The 17,171-nt window shown below is 37.9% G+C and overlaps 2 protein-coding genes across 2 annotated transcripts; both read right to left on the bottom strand.

Annotated features, from left to right (window-relative positions):
* Positions 1–1,522: 1,522 nt before the first annotated feature.
* LOC306988197 (uncharacterized protein) lies at positions 1,523–3,505 on the bottom strand. The gene is made up of 4 exons (XM_079593006.1): positions 3,234–3,505; positions 2,464–2,781; positions 1,976–2,272; positions 1,523–1,874 (listed from the first exon to the last, which is right to left on the bottom strand). Exons 1-4 carry the CDS (start codon positions 3,277–3,279, stop codon positions 1,738–1,740), a joined length of 798 nt encoding a protein of 265 aa, XP_079449132.1. The 5' UTR covers positions 3,280–3,505; the 3' UTR covers positions 1,523–1,737.
* A 326-nt stretch (positions 3,506–3,831) lies between these two features.
* LOC306988947 (uncharacterized protein) lies at positions 3,832–16,198 on the bottom strand. The gene is made up of 3 exons (XM_079594177.1): positions 15,676–16,198; positions 14,321–14,639; positions 3,832–8,008 (listed from the first exon to the last, which is right to left on the bottom strand). Exons 2-3 carry the CDS (start codon positions 14,454–14,456, stop codon positions 5,868–5,870), a joined length of 2,277 nt encoding a protein of 758 aa, XP_079450303.1. The 5' UTR covers positions 14,457–14,639; positions 15,676–16,198; the 3' UTR covers positions 3,832–5,867.
* Between the last annotated feature and the right edge of the window lie 973 nt (positions 16,199–17,171).

Here is a 17,171-nt window from a genome sequence, read left to right on the forward strand (position 1 = left end):
GGGTGTGACACGTTTGGCAAAATAGGTCCACAAAAGCTAAATAAACCTAAAATTCTCGGGACAGCAGCATGTGTCCAAATTTTTATCTTAACCGTTCTATTTCATCAGATACGATCTGTAAACAGGGCTTTAAGTGTAAAATACCAAACTTGTCCTTTAAGAAATTCATCAAAATGGACACCTGGTTAAAAGCTGTCACTTTAAAGAAATCAGGGGACAGTAGGGGTGAGCCATCTACGTCGACATCTTCTGTGGAGATGTGAGACACGGCGGTGAATATATGGAGAAACCCGATCAAACGGATTCAGCGGATAATGAACGGGGTGAAGAGGCGGGAACAGAAACCCAGTGGAGATGTGCTGGAGAAAGAGAAATAGGCCTACATTAGAGAGTGAGAAAATGTCAAGTAAGAAACTCAAATACAGCGACAGATACGAATTGCCCCACACAATTGGAGAAAATATGTGCTTGCCTGATGTCAAAGACATGGTAAACTGTATGCTCAAAGAGAAAAGTGCAAAGACGCTGGACAAAATGCCTTTCTCCAGAATACTTTGGCTCGTCGCATTGATTTAATATCTTCGGACATTCTCAGCCAGCTAATAAGGAGATGAGTCTACATATCTTATCTTCTGTTGTATGTCCATTATATATTTGAGAACACAGATTAACTTTTGTCTATACTTAATGACTTTGTGAAAATTGTTGACGTCATCAAGGCTCGTCCGTTAAATTCACAGATTTTTTCACTATATGCAATGGGCAGCGAGCACGAACCACTTCTACTGCACACAGAAGTGCGCTGGTTATCACGTGGAAAGGTCTTAGCAAGGATTTTTGAGCTCAGATGTGAAGATCAGGGATTTTGCGTCAAAGGCCTCATAATTGAATATCTCAACCAGCTCAGCCAAAATATGCAGACTTACTCCAGAAAGCCGCTGTCATTTGCTGACAGGAAAGCATGAAATTACCGTAAAAAGCCGTATATTGCCGAAAGCACATGTTGTCTACTGTCGGGGGGGATTTGAATGGTTTTGATAGTGCAAACGGTTGAAGAGTTACGGTACAATGAATACAGCTTGCTGATCTGTGTCGGCGACGACACAGCCGGTTCTAAAGGGTTAATGTTTTGGAACCTGTTTATTTGAAAGTGACATGTGAAGGTATATGGTAAGCCATACTCAGAATTTGTTTAGTTTTTAAATTTTTGCAGTAGAACCCAGGGAGCGAATAGGGGTTAGGTGCTTGCTAAAGGGTTACTAGTCTGACTCTCTAAACAATACAAACAAACCGATTTAGAATGATCCTGATTTTCCAGAGCTATACGAGAGAGAAGAGTGTTTGTTTAACTCTGATCGAAATGAAGTGATAACACATTGATCAGTTTGTTTTACTAAAACTCCCTGCTATCTTGTTATTCTGATCATTTTCTCTCTGATTCTTTCACATGATCCCTGCAACAAGACTTATCTTACAATAATACAAAGGAATACCATTTTTTCATAATTATTGAATGTCATATTAATCACGGCACTCTTTAAAACTTTAAAGCTGCTTTACACAATTTGTAAAATGAATAGATTTTTAAAAGAAGTTTTTGAAATGGAATAAAATGTATCCATAATTGCTGAAATGACATTTATTAATAAATTATATTTACTCAAGAGGATAATGTATGTACTCAAAGCAGTTCAAGAACATCTCCACCAGAGTATCTGATTAATCAGAGTTTGATGGTCATTTCTGCTCTCTCTCCTTCTGTTGAAGACTTCTGGATCTGAATTCATAAACCAGAACAGCAACAGTAGCCACGCCCACCAGAGCAGAGAGAGCCAATCGGATCACAGCTTCAGTAAAACCACAGCAGCGACAGTCTTGTGAGAGAAAAAATAATAACTTTAGAAAACAGAAATATGTTTCAATTTGTGAAAGATTTTGTTATTTTAATTAACAATCTATAGTGTCATTGCTGTACCTGAACGTGTGTGACAGAGTCCACTGATGTCCAGATGTGTGGTCTGGTTGCTGACGGGATTGTTGATCACACAGCTGTAGGTGTTTTTATCCTGATATTCCACCTCCAGAGGTAGAGAGAGACTGATGCTGAGATCAGACACACTGATGCTGGACAATACACTGATTCCTGCGTACCAGGAGAGAGTCGCATCACACACATTCATCACTGAACACACCAATGAACATTTAGACACTGATGATCCTGATGAGGATGATGATGGACAGTCTATGATGATGATAGGAACAGGCAGACGAGCTGAAAATATTGAAAAATAATTCAAAATTCAGTAAATAAGAGAGCTGTGATATTTGTCAGATATTTGCCATGTTCATATTTAAAATGGAGTTTGTGACAAATGTATCTGTATGTCATCATCTTTCATTTCATAATATTTACAATGTTAAAAGGTAAATATAGTCAAATAGTTCAAACAACTGTTTACTTACCATAAAACGTAATATTAAACATGTTTAATTGAGTTCCTTTGTTCACACTGGTGACTTTATAGAGTCCAGAGTCTGTGGTTCTGGTGTTTGTGATGGTCAGAGATCCAGTCTCCTCGTCCAGCTTCAGTCTGTCTCTGAATCTCTCATTAACACTACCATGAATTAACGTGATCTGATTCTCCCCTCTCTTCATTGCAGCTATGACATCAAGTCCGAACTTCAGCCTTATCTGATCATCTCTCTGTATTCTAGTAAAATCAATATTTAGAGTGACTGGATCTCCCTCCATCACAGACAAACACTCAGTGCCAAACACACCTGGAAAACAGACAGGAACAGAAACCAAAGGAAAGTCCGATTACTCTGTTCATCTTCACAAAGTCTCTGTTCTGCTGTATTCTGTTCATGCAAGTACAAGTCTCCAACCTGACTGTCTCTACTGTAACAAACTCTGAAGTTGAAGTAGATTTGATACTATTTTAAATTGGCAAAAGAACATCTTAGTGAGAATAATAATGAAGCTGCTAGAAGCTGCAATATTACTAGGACAGTTTTCCTATTTTTCTATAAATAGGATTGTTTTTAAGAGATGATTAAACAGACTCATTGAAACTTTCTTTAAATGTCTCTTCAGTTCATCGATGTTTTGTTAACAATTAATTATCAGATTAACTGCGCATGTAAATCATCGTATTATTTATTAAACATTATTTAGTCAGTAGGCCTACTAAAAACAAAATAACTGAAATCTCGAAAACACAATAACTTACCGGCCAGACGCCATGAGCACAAACAGAAGACAAACGCGTGAAACATTTTCCTCCGCGGTTCGCCGAACAGTTTCAAAAACAACTTCAATTAAAGTTGTAATAATGACGGTAAGATCCCTGCTTTCTTCAGACAGCTCTCTGTGAATGCTAATGACGAGGGTGAGTCTGGACCTGAAGTTTAGGCTACAGTTTAGTTTTTGAACTTTACAATATCGTCCTCATCATCATAAAGGATTAAGATCTGCACACTGCACAGACACAGGATGAGCTGCGCCCCCTGCTGGTTTTAACGAACACCCATTTTCCTTCAAACACTGAGCTTTAGTCAAGGAGTAGGCTACTTGGGATGAGAGACACCTTTGTGAAGTGTATTTTTATTCGACATGTTCATGTAGAGCAAAGTATGTTATTGAATACACACCTTCAAATAAGAGAGAGAGAGAGAGAGAGAGAGAGAGAGAGAGAGAGAGAGAGAGAGAGAGAGAGAGAGAGAGAGAGAGAGAGAGAGAGAGAGAGAGAAACATAACCAGCACAACATACGCACTAGTCTAGATATTAAGTCACGGGACGTAAGATCACTGAATAATATACTGACAGTTTTCATAGCATCTTCTAGTGATGATGATCAAAATTAACAACAAATCTCAAAGCACATGTGAGATTAATGACAAAACATTTATCTTTGTGGGGAAATAATTAAACTTACTTTCAAAACTGCATGCAATTTCTCTTGCTTCCCGTGTTCAAGGCATTGCAGCATATTGTTTAAATTTTAATGCCCTTTTTTAATTGTGCAGTTCTGCATAACATCGTCAGCGTTTGGCCTTTACCGCGGTGGTAAAAAAAATTAGCACAGTCACAGCTGACTTAAAATTGCACTTTTTCTAAACTTTTTTTTCCCAACACCTAGAGATTGGAATGGTTTTATTTCAGTTCGCCTAATAACTGGTTTGATTTGCATTGAGAGATGATCTTATGGAAAGTACCCCATGCCGATCTCTAGGTATGGTGAAGGTTATGTGATGCTGTGGGGCTATTTTAATTCCAAAGGCCAAGGGGACTTTATCAGGATGCAGAGTATCCTGGATCCATGAAATAACTGGCATTTAAAAATAAAAATCTGCCTCTATGGAAATTTAACATAGGGGTGTACTGACTTATGACCCCTGTATTTTAAACATTTATTTACGATACATTATTCATTCACAAAGAAAATTGGTATCCTTAAAGGTTGGAGTTAAATTAAGGCATTATATATATCAGTGGTGGGCCGTCAGGATCAGCAAGGCCTTCTCTGCTGGCCTAAACACTATCAGAATCACTGACTTGCACTTTAATATAAATATTTTTTTATGAATGAGTATTAAAATATTCCCAATAGTCCATTCTCTTAATTTCAGCTTTTCTCTTGGTTGCGCTGCTTCTAGTAGTGTATATTTATTTTAGCTCTTTTATACAATCATATTTCAGTTATCATGTGTTGCCAGGGTCAAATATATCTGCCTCGAGGCCTTCAGAATCGACAGTGCGGGTGCCTGTAGCTTAAAATGAATGGCAATGAAACTGTTGCTTTAACCAATCAGATAATCAGTCAGATTTAATCAGCCAATCAGATTTCGAGTTGACTGCACCGGGGCCATCTAGCAGGCGTACAATAACGCGCTGCTACACTATTAAAAGTTATTAATTCAGGTTGGACATCACTGAAGGCCTAGGTGTGGAATGCACGGCCCGCCGCTATATATATATTTATATTTATGCAGTAAATGCATTTTTATTGAAAGAAAAAACACACACAAAAAACTTTTTGTTTTGTCTCTCTAAAACTTTTTAAATTATTTTATCTTCAGTATGGACATATGAACAAAGTTATATGGAGAAATATTACACATAACCACAATAAAAACATTTGAAACAATAAAAACATTTGAAAAATGTAGGAATTAAAAACAACAATTGAGCAGCTCCTGATGGCTCACTCACTCAGAAACGCTACAGAGAACCCGCCGAGCTCATTATATTTTGACTAAACAATACGGTTTCTACGGTACAATACGGTATGCCTCCTGAACACTTTCTATATACGCAGTCACAGTGCATCTCACTGTATTTTCACGTGATACTTTTGTATCCTTTTTGTAAAGTTTGAGCCTGGTCGCTATTCCCTGCCATTATATTGGGGAGTGCATGCGGGACACTTTTCAAAATTTCTCCTTTTGTTGTCCGAAAAAGAAAGAAGGAAATAGGGCACTGGAACAATGACAACAATCGAGGTGCTTCATGGCTTTCAGATATTACAAAATATTATGAGAGTTTTCGAAGAACGTAAAATCAGTTGATGATAAAAAAAAGAAATTAATTTAATCAATTAATTGAAGCAACTACAAAAATCAAAAGAAAAGCCAGTGTGAGAACACTGTGAAACTCGTTTTCCATGAAACTGTCCTCAATAATTACATCCAGCTTTAGTTCAAACAGAAGGACAGCTTAGACTTGTCAATTTTACTGCAGAAAATGTCTTTAGATATATTTCTTTAAACCGCTGGTCTTAAAGATGAACTTTGTTCACTGAACACTTGAAAGGTTTTTCTCCAATGTGAATTCTCAGTTTTTTTCCAGTTTAGTAAATGTTTTTCACACTGCTTTCGCACTGGTATGTGTTTTCTGGTGTACTTTAAAAGCGCTCAGTCGTGTAAAACTTTTTTCACATGCAGAACACGTGTAAGGCTTCCCCTTTGTATCAAGTTTCTCGTGCTTCTTGCTTTCTCCAGAATGAGAGCACGGATGTAATTTCAAAGCTCGAACACTTCTGAAACTCTTCCTGCACTGGTCGCATGTGTGCGGCTTCTCTTCGGTGTGGATTTTCATGTGATCCTTAAGGGTTCTCTTCTTGTGCTGCTTTGGTTCACCCTCTGTAAAATAGTTTTTTCCACAAACAAAGAACACATCATTCTTCACACCGCTGTGTCTTTTCTGGTGTACTTTTAAACCATTAAGCCACGAAAATGCCTTTCCACACAAACACACGTAATGCTTCCCCTTTGAATGAACGCGCAGGTGCTTCTTCAGGGAACTTGCCAAAACAAATTTTTTACCGCACTGATTACATTTAAATGTTTTTTCTCCAGAATGAAAACGCAGATGTACTTTAAATGAACATGCAAATCTGAAACTCTTCCCACACTGATCACATGTGTACGGTTTCTCTCCAGTGTGGATTTTCATGTGTTCCTTAAGGCCTACTTTTCGTGTGAAACTCTTCCCACATTGATTACATGTGTACGGCTTCACTCCTGCGTGGATTTTCATGTGATTCTTAAGGACTCCCTTTAGTGTGAAACTCTTCCCACACTGATCACATGTGTGCGGCTTCTCTCCGGTGTGAATTTTCATGTGATACATAAGCGTTGTTTTAATTATGAAACTCTTCCCACACTGATCACATGTGTGCGGCTTTTCTCCAGTGTGGATTTTCTTGTGTTTGCTTAGGAGATGTGTTAGGGCAAAACTTCTCCCGCATTGATCACATGTGTGCGGCTTCTCTCCACTATGAACTTTCATGTGGTGTTGAAGACTTTGGTTATATTTGAAACTCTTCCCACATTTATCACATGTGTACGGCTTCTCTCCAGTGTGGATCTTCATGTGTTCCTTAAGGCCTCCTTTTCGTACGAAACTCTTCCCACATTGATCACATGTGTGCGGCTTCTCTCCGGTGTGGATTTTCATGTGATCATTGAGCTTTGTTTTAATTATGAAACTCTTCCCACATTGATCACATTTGTGCGGCTTCTCTCCGGTGTGGATTTTCATGTGATTCTTGAGCTTTGTTTTAAATGCGAAACTCTTCCCGCACTGATCACATGCGTGCGGCTTCTCTCCAGTGTGGATTTTCATGTGATTATTGAGGGTTCCTTTTAATGCAAAACTCTTCCCACACTGATCACATGTGTGCGGCTTCTCTCCACTATGAACTTTCATGTGGTCTTGAAGACTTTGCTCATATATGAAACTCTTCCCACACTGATCGCATGTGTGCGGATTCTCTCTAGTGTGGATTTTAATGTGTCTCTTAAGCTGTTCTTTTAGTGTAAAACTCTTCCCACACTGATTACACGTGTGCAGCTTTTTTACAGTGTGGATTTTAAGGTGATTTTCAAGGTTTCCTTTTTGTGTAAAACTCTTCCCGCAATGATCACATGCGTGCGGCTTCTCTCCAGTGTGGATTTTCATGTGATTATTGAGGGTTCCTTTTAATGCAAAACTCTTCCCACACTGATCACATGTGTGTGGCTTCTCTCCAGTGTGGATTTTCATGTGAAACTTAAGGTATCCTTGTGAAAAACTCTTCCCGCATTGATCACATGTGTGCGGCTTCTCTCCAGTGTGGATTTTCATGTGATTATTAAGGGCTCCTTTTTGTGTAAAACTCTTCCCACACTGATCACATGTGTGTGGCTTCTCTCCAGTGTGGGTGTGTGGCTTCTCTCCAGTGTGGACTTTCATGTGTCTGTTAAGGAGATATTTTAGAGTGAATCTCTTCCCGCACTGATCACACGTGTGCGGCTTCTCTTCACTATGAACTTTCATATGATCTTTAAGTCTTTGTTTGTATGGAAAGCTTTTTCCACACTGAGAGCAAGTGAAATTTTTTATGGCTTTTTGAAGTTTACTTCCAGACTGTGAGCAACTCAAAGATTTTTCTTCAGTTTTGACACGATGTTCCTCCTCCGCTTCATCCAGTTCTTCACTCTCCTTAATCTCTACCGTCAGGCCTAAAATGAAAGTTAAATTTTTTAAATTTCAGTAAATCAACAAAAAATTATGTTAATGTATTAAAATAAACATTTTTAATAATTTGAGTAATATTTCAAAGGATTTATATTTGTAGCACTTAAGTGTTATGACTGACCAGTCCAATGTTACTCACTTATTTTTCTTATTATTTATATTTCAGTAGATCTGCACTTCACTGTTACTCAACAAATAACTCAAACTGGGCTTGATATTGACTCAAAAATGTACTCTCTGTTCTTTGCAGCTATCTACGCGAATATTTTATGGCAAGAGGGGGACAGTTGTGCCAGCCCACCCCAGCATCAGGGATGATGAGGGCTCTAAGGAGGAAGATGGTGATGTGGCAGACCCTGACTTCCTCCCACCCACGAAGCAGTGGCCTAATTCGCTGGACTTGAAGACAATTTTTTTTGCCTAATAATAATTTAAAATGTTCCTAATAATAATTTAAAATGTTCCTAATAATAATTTAATTTAAAATGTTCCTAATAATCATTTAAAATGTTCCTAAATAAATATTTTTATGTTTGTAACAAGTTTATGTGTTTTTATTATATTTTTATATATACACTTTTTAAGGGAAAAACATTACCCTAGACTGGCGAGGAACCATATATGGTAACTTCATTGCCCTTGATTTCCAACCTAAAAAAATAGATTTTTTTAAAAACTCACAAATGTTTAGAAGTCTTATAATATCCTCCAATAACACTCTATGTTTGAAATTTAGAATTTCCAAGTATTTCAATGAGTGCCCTATAAAGGGTTAAACGCTCAATTGCACATCTTTTTTTGCAATGAGCAGTGTTGAAGCGTGCCTGCACAGGTGTGGTTGCTGACGGGGACACTATACTGCCAAAAAGAGCACAGTCCTTCAGATGAGACGTTAAACAGAGGTCCTGACTCTCTGTGGTCATTAAAAATCCCAGGATGTCCTTCGGAAAAGAGTAGGGGTATAACCCCCGGCAAATTTGGCCAAATTTGCCTCTTGGCCTCTGTCTATCATGGCCTCCTAATCATCCTCATATACTGATTGGCTTCATCACTGTCTCCTCTCCACCAATAAGCTGGTGTGTGGTGGGCGTTCTGGCGCAATATGGCTGCCATCGCATCATCCAAGTGAATGCTGCACATTAGTGGTGGTTGAGGAGATTTCCCCCTTCTATGTAAAGCGCTTTGAGGTCTCAGATAAAGCACTATATAAAATTTAACAAATTATTATTATTATTGCTCCAGTGGTTGTGCACGCTCAACATACACCCTTTGACGGTATCCTCTTCCAAAAAAAAAAACGGTGGTAGCGATGGACAATACCTGCCATGTCAGTGCCTCTCTCCAAGTCCTCTGAGAAAGGCTGAATATAAGATGGCTGTCAAATACCCACACACCAATTGGCTGACGTGCTGTGGCTTGTGTTCAATTAAATCAATCATGCCCAAGGCATAATATGTTCACTACAACAGAGAAGGTGGAACCATGGACTAAAGAGGACCTAATTTCACTGTTGCAGAAACCCATTCACTGATGGAGGGTTTTAAGTGCCATTATGCCTCAATAGTAGGAAGCTCTGTTGCGGGTGGAATGGTGACTAACAAAAGGAAGAAAGACATTTGGGTTGAAATCACCCAGAATGTGAATGCAATTGGGTCTGGCCAGAAGAGGACCTTGGAGCAAGTGAAATTTAGCTGGAAGAATTTGAGGACCAGAGCAACAAAGGACCTTGCTGAAGCAAAAAACACCCAAACACCATTTAAGAAAGGTGAATACACAGATGTGGTTCTGGACATTATTGGAGGTGAGAAAGCTCTGCACGGGATGCAAGGTGTTGTAGGGGATGGTGAGCCTACGATTGTAGAGGAAAGTGGGCCAGTTCCTCCGAATGCAGAGGAAACATTCATTCTGGATCTCAGCCCTATTATTGAAGAACAACCTGGATCCTCACTGGTAGAGCCAGCATTCACAGGAGCTCAGAAAAGAGGCTTGAAGCGTCCTTTGCCGAATAATAATGATGATGCCTATTAATCACTTCTTAAACGAGAAACTGTAAGAGCAGAAGCACAGATACTCCTGGCAGCGGAACAAATCAAGCTGACCAAACTGCAGCAAACCAAAGCGAAACTTCAGATCCACCACCTAAAAGCAGAGCTTGGAAATGCTGGTCTCTCCTCCTCAGATGAAGAAGAACCCTCAACATTCTTTATTTTGTTAACTATTGGACATAATTATTTAAGACGTTTTCAAAATATCCACAATGTATTTGTTAATGTTGTGTTTTATTTGTTGTGGCTCAGATGAGGGGTCATAAAATAAATTATGAATGGAAGTGGATGTTTATGTTATTTTTGTGTTTTGTCTTAAAATAAGAAACACTTACAGTGACCCCATGTTGGCTCTTCTACCTGTTCTTTACATAGCTGGTAGCCCACATTGTGATATGTTGTCCCATTTAGAGCATTGGTAATTCGGATTTGGTAATCTTGAAAACGGTGTATCTGGATCAGGGTGATCCAGTCCAATGTTGCTTTGAAAAACCGGAATAAAAGTAAGATGGATTACCTGATCCTGAATAGAAAAAAATGGGATTTCCAATTCCAATCCGGATAATTTTGATCCAAATTAAATGTTTTGAACAACTGGCCCCTTATCATTGTTTAGCATATTCTGCCATGATAATCTATAAATCACGTTCCCGGGGAGGGGTTTATGTACATTTTTGTAGTCCTTAAAAAGCTATTTATTTAAAAGCAAATATCTCCCTTTGCTTTGAACTTTGAGTGTTGTAACTTTGCAGATGTTGTGCTCAAACAGCAGCATACACACTAACTAAAGTTAAAAAAGTGAAATCATAATCATCCACCCCTTTAACCCTTTCACACGTAAGTTTAAAATATTCTAACTGACCCCCCAGCGTGAGTTTTTCAAGGCGACCGTTATTTAGAACCTGTCACTTTATCGTTTCTATGGTGACGCATTTCATTGCTTGTCACGTGACACAGTGCAACCACAACACAGCGCTGAATGAATGATGATCTGCTTTTATGTAACTTTTCCTTTTTTATTCAAAATATTCACACATTTATTAGCTATAATATTTAACACTGATATTCCGATTGTCGGATTTTTTGTTGTATAAATTATCTGTTGAATTTACAACACGTCAATTCATCCACTTCTCCCGAAATACATGAAAGTAAGTGGCTGGTGAACTGGGAGAAGAATAGGCTAAAATGTAAAGCTACTTACACAATGTGTAGGCCTATATGATATGAATAAAACGTGCCGTCTTTTATAATATAAAATATTATTTTTGCCGCTTCCATAGACAACAGTGTGTATTTACACAAATTCATTGTTTTTTTTAGTACTTATGTGATTTTTAAATGTCTGAAACCTAAAATAAACATTATGTGGTTGAAAACACTGAATAGTTGTGATATGCACTGAGCGTGTCCGTCTCTTGCTCAGCGCCAGCCAACGCACGTTTGAATTTAGCAGTTGATCACGTGATGCACTGACCGTTCTAATCACACCGGTGTGATCGTACGCTCCAGGGACCAGCCAAGACTGATCACACCGGTGTGATCGTGTGCGAAAGGGTTAATAAAAAAAAAAAATCATGATTTCTTTTTTTTATCTTCGCCACTTTGGCCTAAATGTCTGCCATTCTTTTTTATTTTATATTTTGTGAATTTGTAAGGCTTTGTTTTTAATATAAGGACATTAGTTATGCTGTAATGCTCAGTCACTTGCAAAATAGTAAAACGAATCGTGATAAAATCGTGATTTTCTTTTTTTTAAATATCATGATCATATTTTTGGTAATAATATTTAAAGGTGGGGTGTCTGTGTACTTTTGCGTCCATTCCTTTTTCCTTTTTTAACTCGTAGTTAAACGAAAAACATACTTTTCCATTTTATTTCGCTTTACAAATTCGTAAAATTCCTAAAAACAGCCCTCATAATAATCATTTACTGTTGAATTTGAACCACTGAATTTGTGGAAGCGAATTTGTAAAACGAAATAAAATGGACCGAAAATTGCCTATTGAATATTCTAGGTTGTATTTTTAAACAGTTTTAATACTTTGGAAGTGAAATATGAAAGGTGAATATGGATTATTGCATTTTTAATAATGAAAATGTGTTTGAAATGTTTTGAATTGAAATATTCACAGCTTAAATATTCAACCATGTTGAATTTCAGCCAATAAAAAAAAAATACAATGCATTAAAGTTAAATGTACGTTGCATTATTTCATAACATTGGCCGTTATGATGTCATTAGACATGATTATTGCAATTTATCATTATAGTTTGCAAATTGTGCTTGTTTACACTATTTACAACCTCTAGGCTTATGTATGTCTTGATAATTATGTGAGATATTAACAACTGTTCTCATGATACTCGCAGGAATCAACGTCAACAGCGTCGTCTGATATAATGGATGAATGAACAGCATCGTAAAAAAAAATGACATACTACAAGCAAGCGCAACAACATAGAACATAGAACGCAAACAAGTTTACAAATAAGAGATTTATTTACTAGTCCATCAACAAGATCGCCAGGTCAGCATCACTGTTGCATCCAGTGCTGCTTTTTAGCTCGCGCCAACGAGTGAAAGCCTGACCGAGTGACTCTTCTCCGGTTCCTCACGCGGTCAGATTCTCTTTTCCTTTTCCTAGTCTCTTCCGACCGCGTTTTCTTTTCTTTTTCCATCGTCGAGTATCACGCATAGGTATCACGTCTGAAATGCGCGCAAGTGTCTTCGTGCTTCATATGTTGTTAATGTGTGTGACGTCGTTGCCGTAAAGCAAGTCGTGATTCTCGCGAGATTTGTCGGGGGCGCTCCTCTCAAACTTGCATTGCTGGTTTTTCCAGCGGCGTCCCCCCCAAGCTTTACTACCAGGATGATTCGCCCTACTATGAGTTTGTTTACCACCGAAATTACTTTGAAGCTGTTATATTAAGGTACAATTTCTACATAGTGTGCCTTAAAAATGCAAGCATGGTTAATGCAATGTATATTTTTTTCAAGTAGTGCAATCCAACAGGCTTTTTTGTTTCGAAAACATTTGGCATTATTTTACTTCCATAATGATCTCCGCGAACTAAAAAACGCGTCTCAAATGAACTGAAACAAAATATATATTTTTAAAGTTAAAGATAAAATATGTATTTTGTTTTGCCGCTAGGGGTCGCTAACCTCTTACAATAACAAAGGCATAGTTTGATGATGCATAAGCATTCAGTGAAATTATGGATCTTGTCGTCGAGCTGATGGATCTAATAATGCATGGATGAGTGAATACATCGATGGCAGGGGGCGCAATTGCGAATGAGAAACAGATAGGCCTATAAGCTCCACGAGCAGGTCCCGCGGATATTAAGGAATAAGGACATTTAATTCTACTGAACTAGGCTACCTGCAAGTGCAGAAATACTACTCACACAGGACAGTTTATTAGAAAAAAATAATCTTGTGAGGTAACGCAGCGCTGTTTCACTCGCTCTACACTATCACACTAAACTGCATTTGAGTGTGGTGAAAGTTATGTTATTTTGTGTGTTAGTTTGCTTGTATGAGACTAGCAGTAAGCTAGATCAACATTAGAATAACATACAGATCATATTCTAATATTTCATCATGTTGAACTAAATAACATTAAGTTAGTTTTATGTACATTTGCTCACCCGTCTAATAAAGTACGTAAGAGCTCTGTCAAGTCGAAGTTTGTAACGGAAGTGGAGCTCTTGGCATCTCGAAAACGCTACGCTGATATTGATCCGTTTTAGTTCTCCTTTTTTCCCAAAGTCTGCTTTCCATGGTCCATAATGTTTGAACGAAACAACAGCGCGAGCGTGCCGCTAAACATTACGCTGTTGTCCACGTCTGTCGCCATGGTTGCAGTAGCCTACTACGAGCGGAAACCAGGGATAATGCGGATATTACGTCAGTGACAGGCGACAAGTGAACAGGGATTCCAGGACAGAAAATTAAAATTGGATTATTTAAAATGGGAATTTCTCTGAAATCAAAAACCTTTGGGAACTTGTGGGATATTGTAAGTACACAACTGCAGGAAATATATCACATGATTTTTGGATATTTTACAAAATTCTTACATATTGTAGCTTCAAGGGTGAGTAAATTATAGCAGAATTTATACATGTGCATGACGAATGGATATGTTGACCGACTAACTTAACCATTTAAGAACTACTAAAGTTTTATAAATGTAATGTTTCACAGTATCATAAATGAAGAATCAAAAATAAACACCAACCTAGGCCTATCTGTTCTTCAGTATCTTCAAGCTTCACTCTGAGGGGTTCTTGATCAGGATCACTCCTGGTCTCACTGTAATCTTCAATGCACTCAACTTTTACAGGTTTCGGTTCTTCCAGCTGGTCTGAATGCATCTCTTCACTTGTAAATGGTGATCGTTTAAAAAACTGATTCGTGACGTTTCAAATACCGTACTTTGCAAATATATTGTTTTGAAACAGCTACGTTGTTCAGAGCGCGCTCCTCTTCTTCGGCTTCGTCTGAACTTAAAGAGTGCATTTCCGCCACCCACTGGTCTGGAGTGTGAACACATTTAGCTTAATAAGGAGAGAAAAAGTAAATAATTATGTACATATTTAAAAGTATTTATAACTGGAAGAAAATTAAAGCAGTTTATTTGTTTTCTCATTTGTTCTTTTTTCTTTCTCTTTTCATTATCCAAACATTGCCTCATACAGGCCTATTCCTGATCGTCTTTTAATTACATTAGACCTCATTTTTCTTTCACATGCATATTATAAGCTTTATTGTTTCTGGGTGTGCACATTTGTCACGGGTACTTTTTTTTTTGTAGTTTTTAGTTTGTTTCAAAATATTTACATAAGTCATTTATAAAAATCGAATAATTCCTAGTTGTCATTCCAAGTATAAAAAAGCACATAAAATACACACATTTCTATCTTAGACTTCAGTTTTTTATTAATATAGCTTTCTAAATCTTTCCAAAACATTCTTGACTAAATACAGTGAAAGAAATGTATACATTTTAATGAAACATTTGAATAGGAGAAAGAAATAGTACTTGTCTTTCATTGGCCTGATTTGTGTTAAATCCAAAACAGACCATACAACTAAACTAACATAAATTATACAAAATGTGGGTTAAGTTAATTATGGAGTGTGTGCTCCCACCAGAAACATAAATCAGCGCCTACAGATTGTTTCAAGCAGCTTTCCAGTGATAAAAGGAAAAGTATAAATTTCAGCTTTTGTTCTGAAGTCATGTTCAGTGTTGATGCAGAGTTGGTTGATAGCAAAACTGCAATAAAGTAATAACAATTAATTGTTTACATAGGATATATTATGTACTTTGGTATTATTTAATCACCTAAAACCTTATCAGTTTGATATAATAAAAAAATATATATATATTATACTGAAAATTTTATATTTTGTACTTGTTTTGGTTATTGTTGTTTGGTTATTTGGTTAACAATTAAGGCAGCCAGTATCATAAACTGTGTATGTAATGAATATTGAAAAAATAAACATTTTAAAATATTACAATGACAAAGATGTGATAAAAAAAAAAAAACATGGTTAGTGCAAATGATGCCATAATGGTCAACTCACCATAGATAGACAGTAACATTGAAACTCTTGCATTTGGTCTCTCGACTGACATTTGTGAGTTGATAAAGTCCAGAGTCTGTGTTTCTGGTGTTTGTGATGGTCAGAGATCCGGTTTGATCCAGTTCCAGTTTCAGTTCGACAGAGTTCCATTACCAGAGAGATAAATTTTCACAATGAGTGCGAATTCAAGAGAGGCGACTTGCCTTTGTTTTCTGTTCCTGCAGGATCATTGCATGTGGGACCATCAATATCAAATCAGAATACCCTACAAACTCTCTGGAGGCCATTACTGCCTTTTCAGCTGCTGCCACCTCTCTCAAACAGCGTGGCAACCCTGCAGCTACTGGATCAAGTTTGCTTGAAAAATATGCCACAGGTTGCAGCCTGTCTCCATGATGCTGCAGCATAACTGAAGTCATAAACCCATTTTTCTCACCTATCACCTGAGTAAAGGGCTTTTCACTAGCCGGCAGGCCCAGAGTGGTACGCTAAAGAATGCATTTGCCAAATCTACCACCTAAAGGTAGTTAGCGTCCTGTGGAATCTGGGACAAAATGGTTTATGGTTTAGGCACATTAGGAGCCCTGGCTCTGACAGCGGCATTTACAGCTTGTAAGTCTTGTACAAATTTACGTTTATCTAGTTATCAAGGTTTCAGAAAATAATGGTTTGCACGGCAGATCACATGGTCGCTCGCAATGTTGATTGACCCGCCTCACTGTCAACCATAAAGGAGACCAACTCCACTAACAGTGGTTATGGCATATGTGAAAACTCCTCGCTATTGTACATAATTAAACAGTCATTCGAAAAAAACATCACTCGTTGTGAACATTACATATTAGAGTCAGCAGTGGGAAAGCATGCTGAGTTTTAATTGCAGAGAGCAAAGTTATCAGTGTGTGTGTGTGTGTGTATTGCAGTTTTCACTTCCCTGTATTCTGGCAGCTGGCTGTCCATCCTGAACCCCTCCCTCCTGCTCTCCCTCTTCTTCTCGGTTGGTTGTTCGGGTCACTTCGGTGGTGTTGGCGGTAATCTTTTTATTCGGACATTGATAAGTCATCTTGCTTGAACCATCTGCACTTATTTAGAATTTTATCCTAGAGCTGCTATAAAGCCAAAACAATATTTTACTCTAATTTCCTATTATCACTGTAAAGCTGCTTTGAAACAATCCATATTGTTAAAAGCACTTTATGAATGAAGGTGATTTGACTTGACTAGTGCATTGTCGTCACCACAAATTCAACATTCTTTTCCGCTGAAATTTCCACTTCCATGTTGGAGCTGAATTCTTGGGAGAACACGACCAGTACAGTGGAGAACTTGTCTCTTGAGTCCTCAGGGCTTGGCAGATGAGCCATCGCTTCCTTCATGTCGTTCACTGTCCATGGCCACTAAACCATATTTGGGCCCTCCGGTCCCGAAACTTTGATCATTGGAGCCAGAAGTTCTTCATCTTCTTAGCATTGTTCTTGCTTCTAACCTTGAGACCT

This window comes from Phoxinus phoxinus (genome assembly GCF_949152265.1).
Source record: "Phoxinus phoxinus genome assembly, chromosome: 20".
In the NCBI taxonomy this organism is placed as follows: domain Eukaryota; kingdom Metazoa; phylum Chordata; class Actinopteri; order Cypriniformes; family Leuciscidae; genus Phoxinus; species Phoxinus phoxinus.

Excerpts from the sequence above, each read along its gene's own strand:
- LOC306988197 (XM_079593006.1), bottom strand. The coding sequence starts at position 3,279 with ATGTTTCACGCGTTTGTCTTCTGTTTGTGCTCATGGCGTCTGGCCG. Across the intron at positions 2,782-3,233 it reads GTGCTCATGGCGTCTGGCCG|GTGTGTTTGGCACTGAGTGT; the intron begins GTAAGTTATTGT and ends TCTGTTTTCCAG. Across the intron at positions 1,875-1,975 it reads ACTCTGTCACACACGTTCAG|ACTGTCGCTGCTGTGGTTTT; the intron begins GTACAGCAATGA and ends TTCTCTCACAAG.
- LOC306988947 (XM_079594177.1), bottom strand. The coding sequence starts at position 14,456 with ATGCATTCAGACCAGCTGGAAGAACCGAAACCTGTAAAAGTTGAGTGC. Across the intron at positions 8,009-14,320 it reads TGAAGAACAGATAGGCCTAG|GCCTGACGGTAGAGATTAAG; the intron begins GTTGGTGTTTAT and ends CTTTCATTTTAG.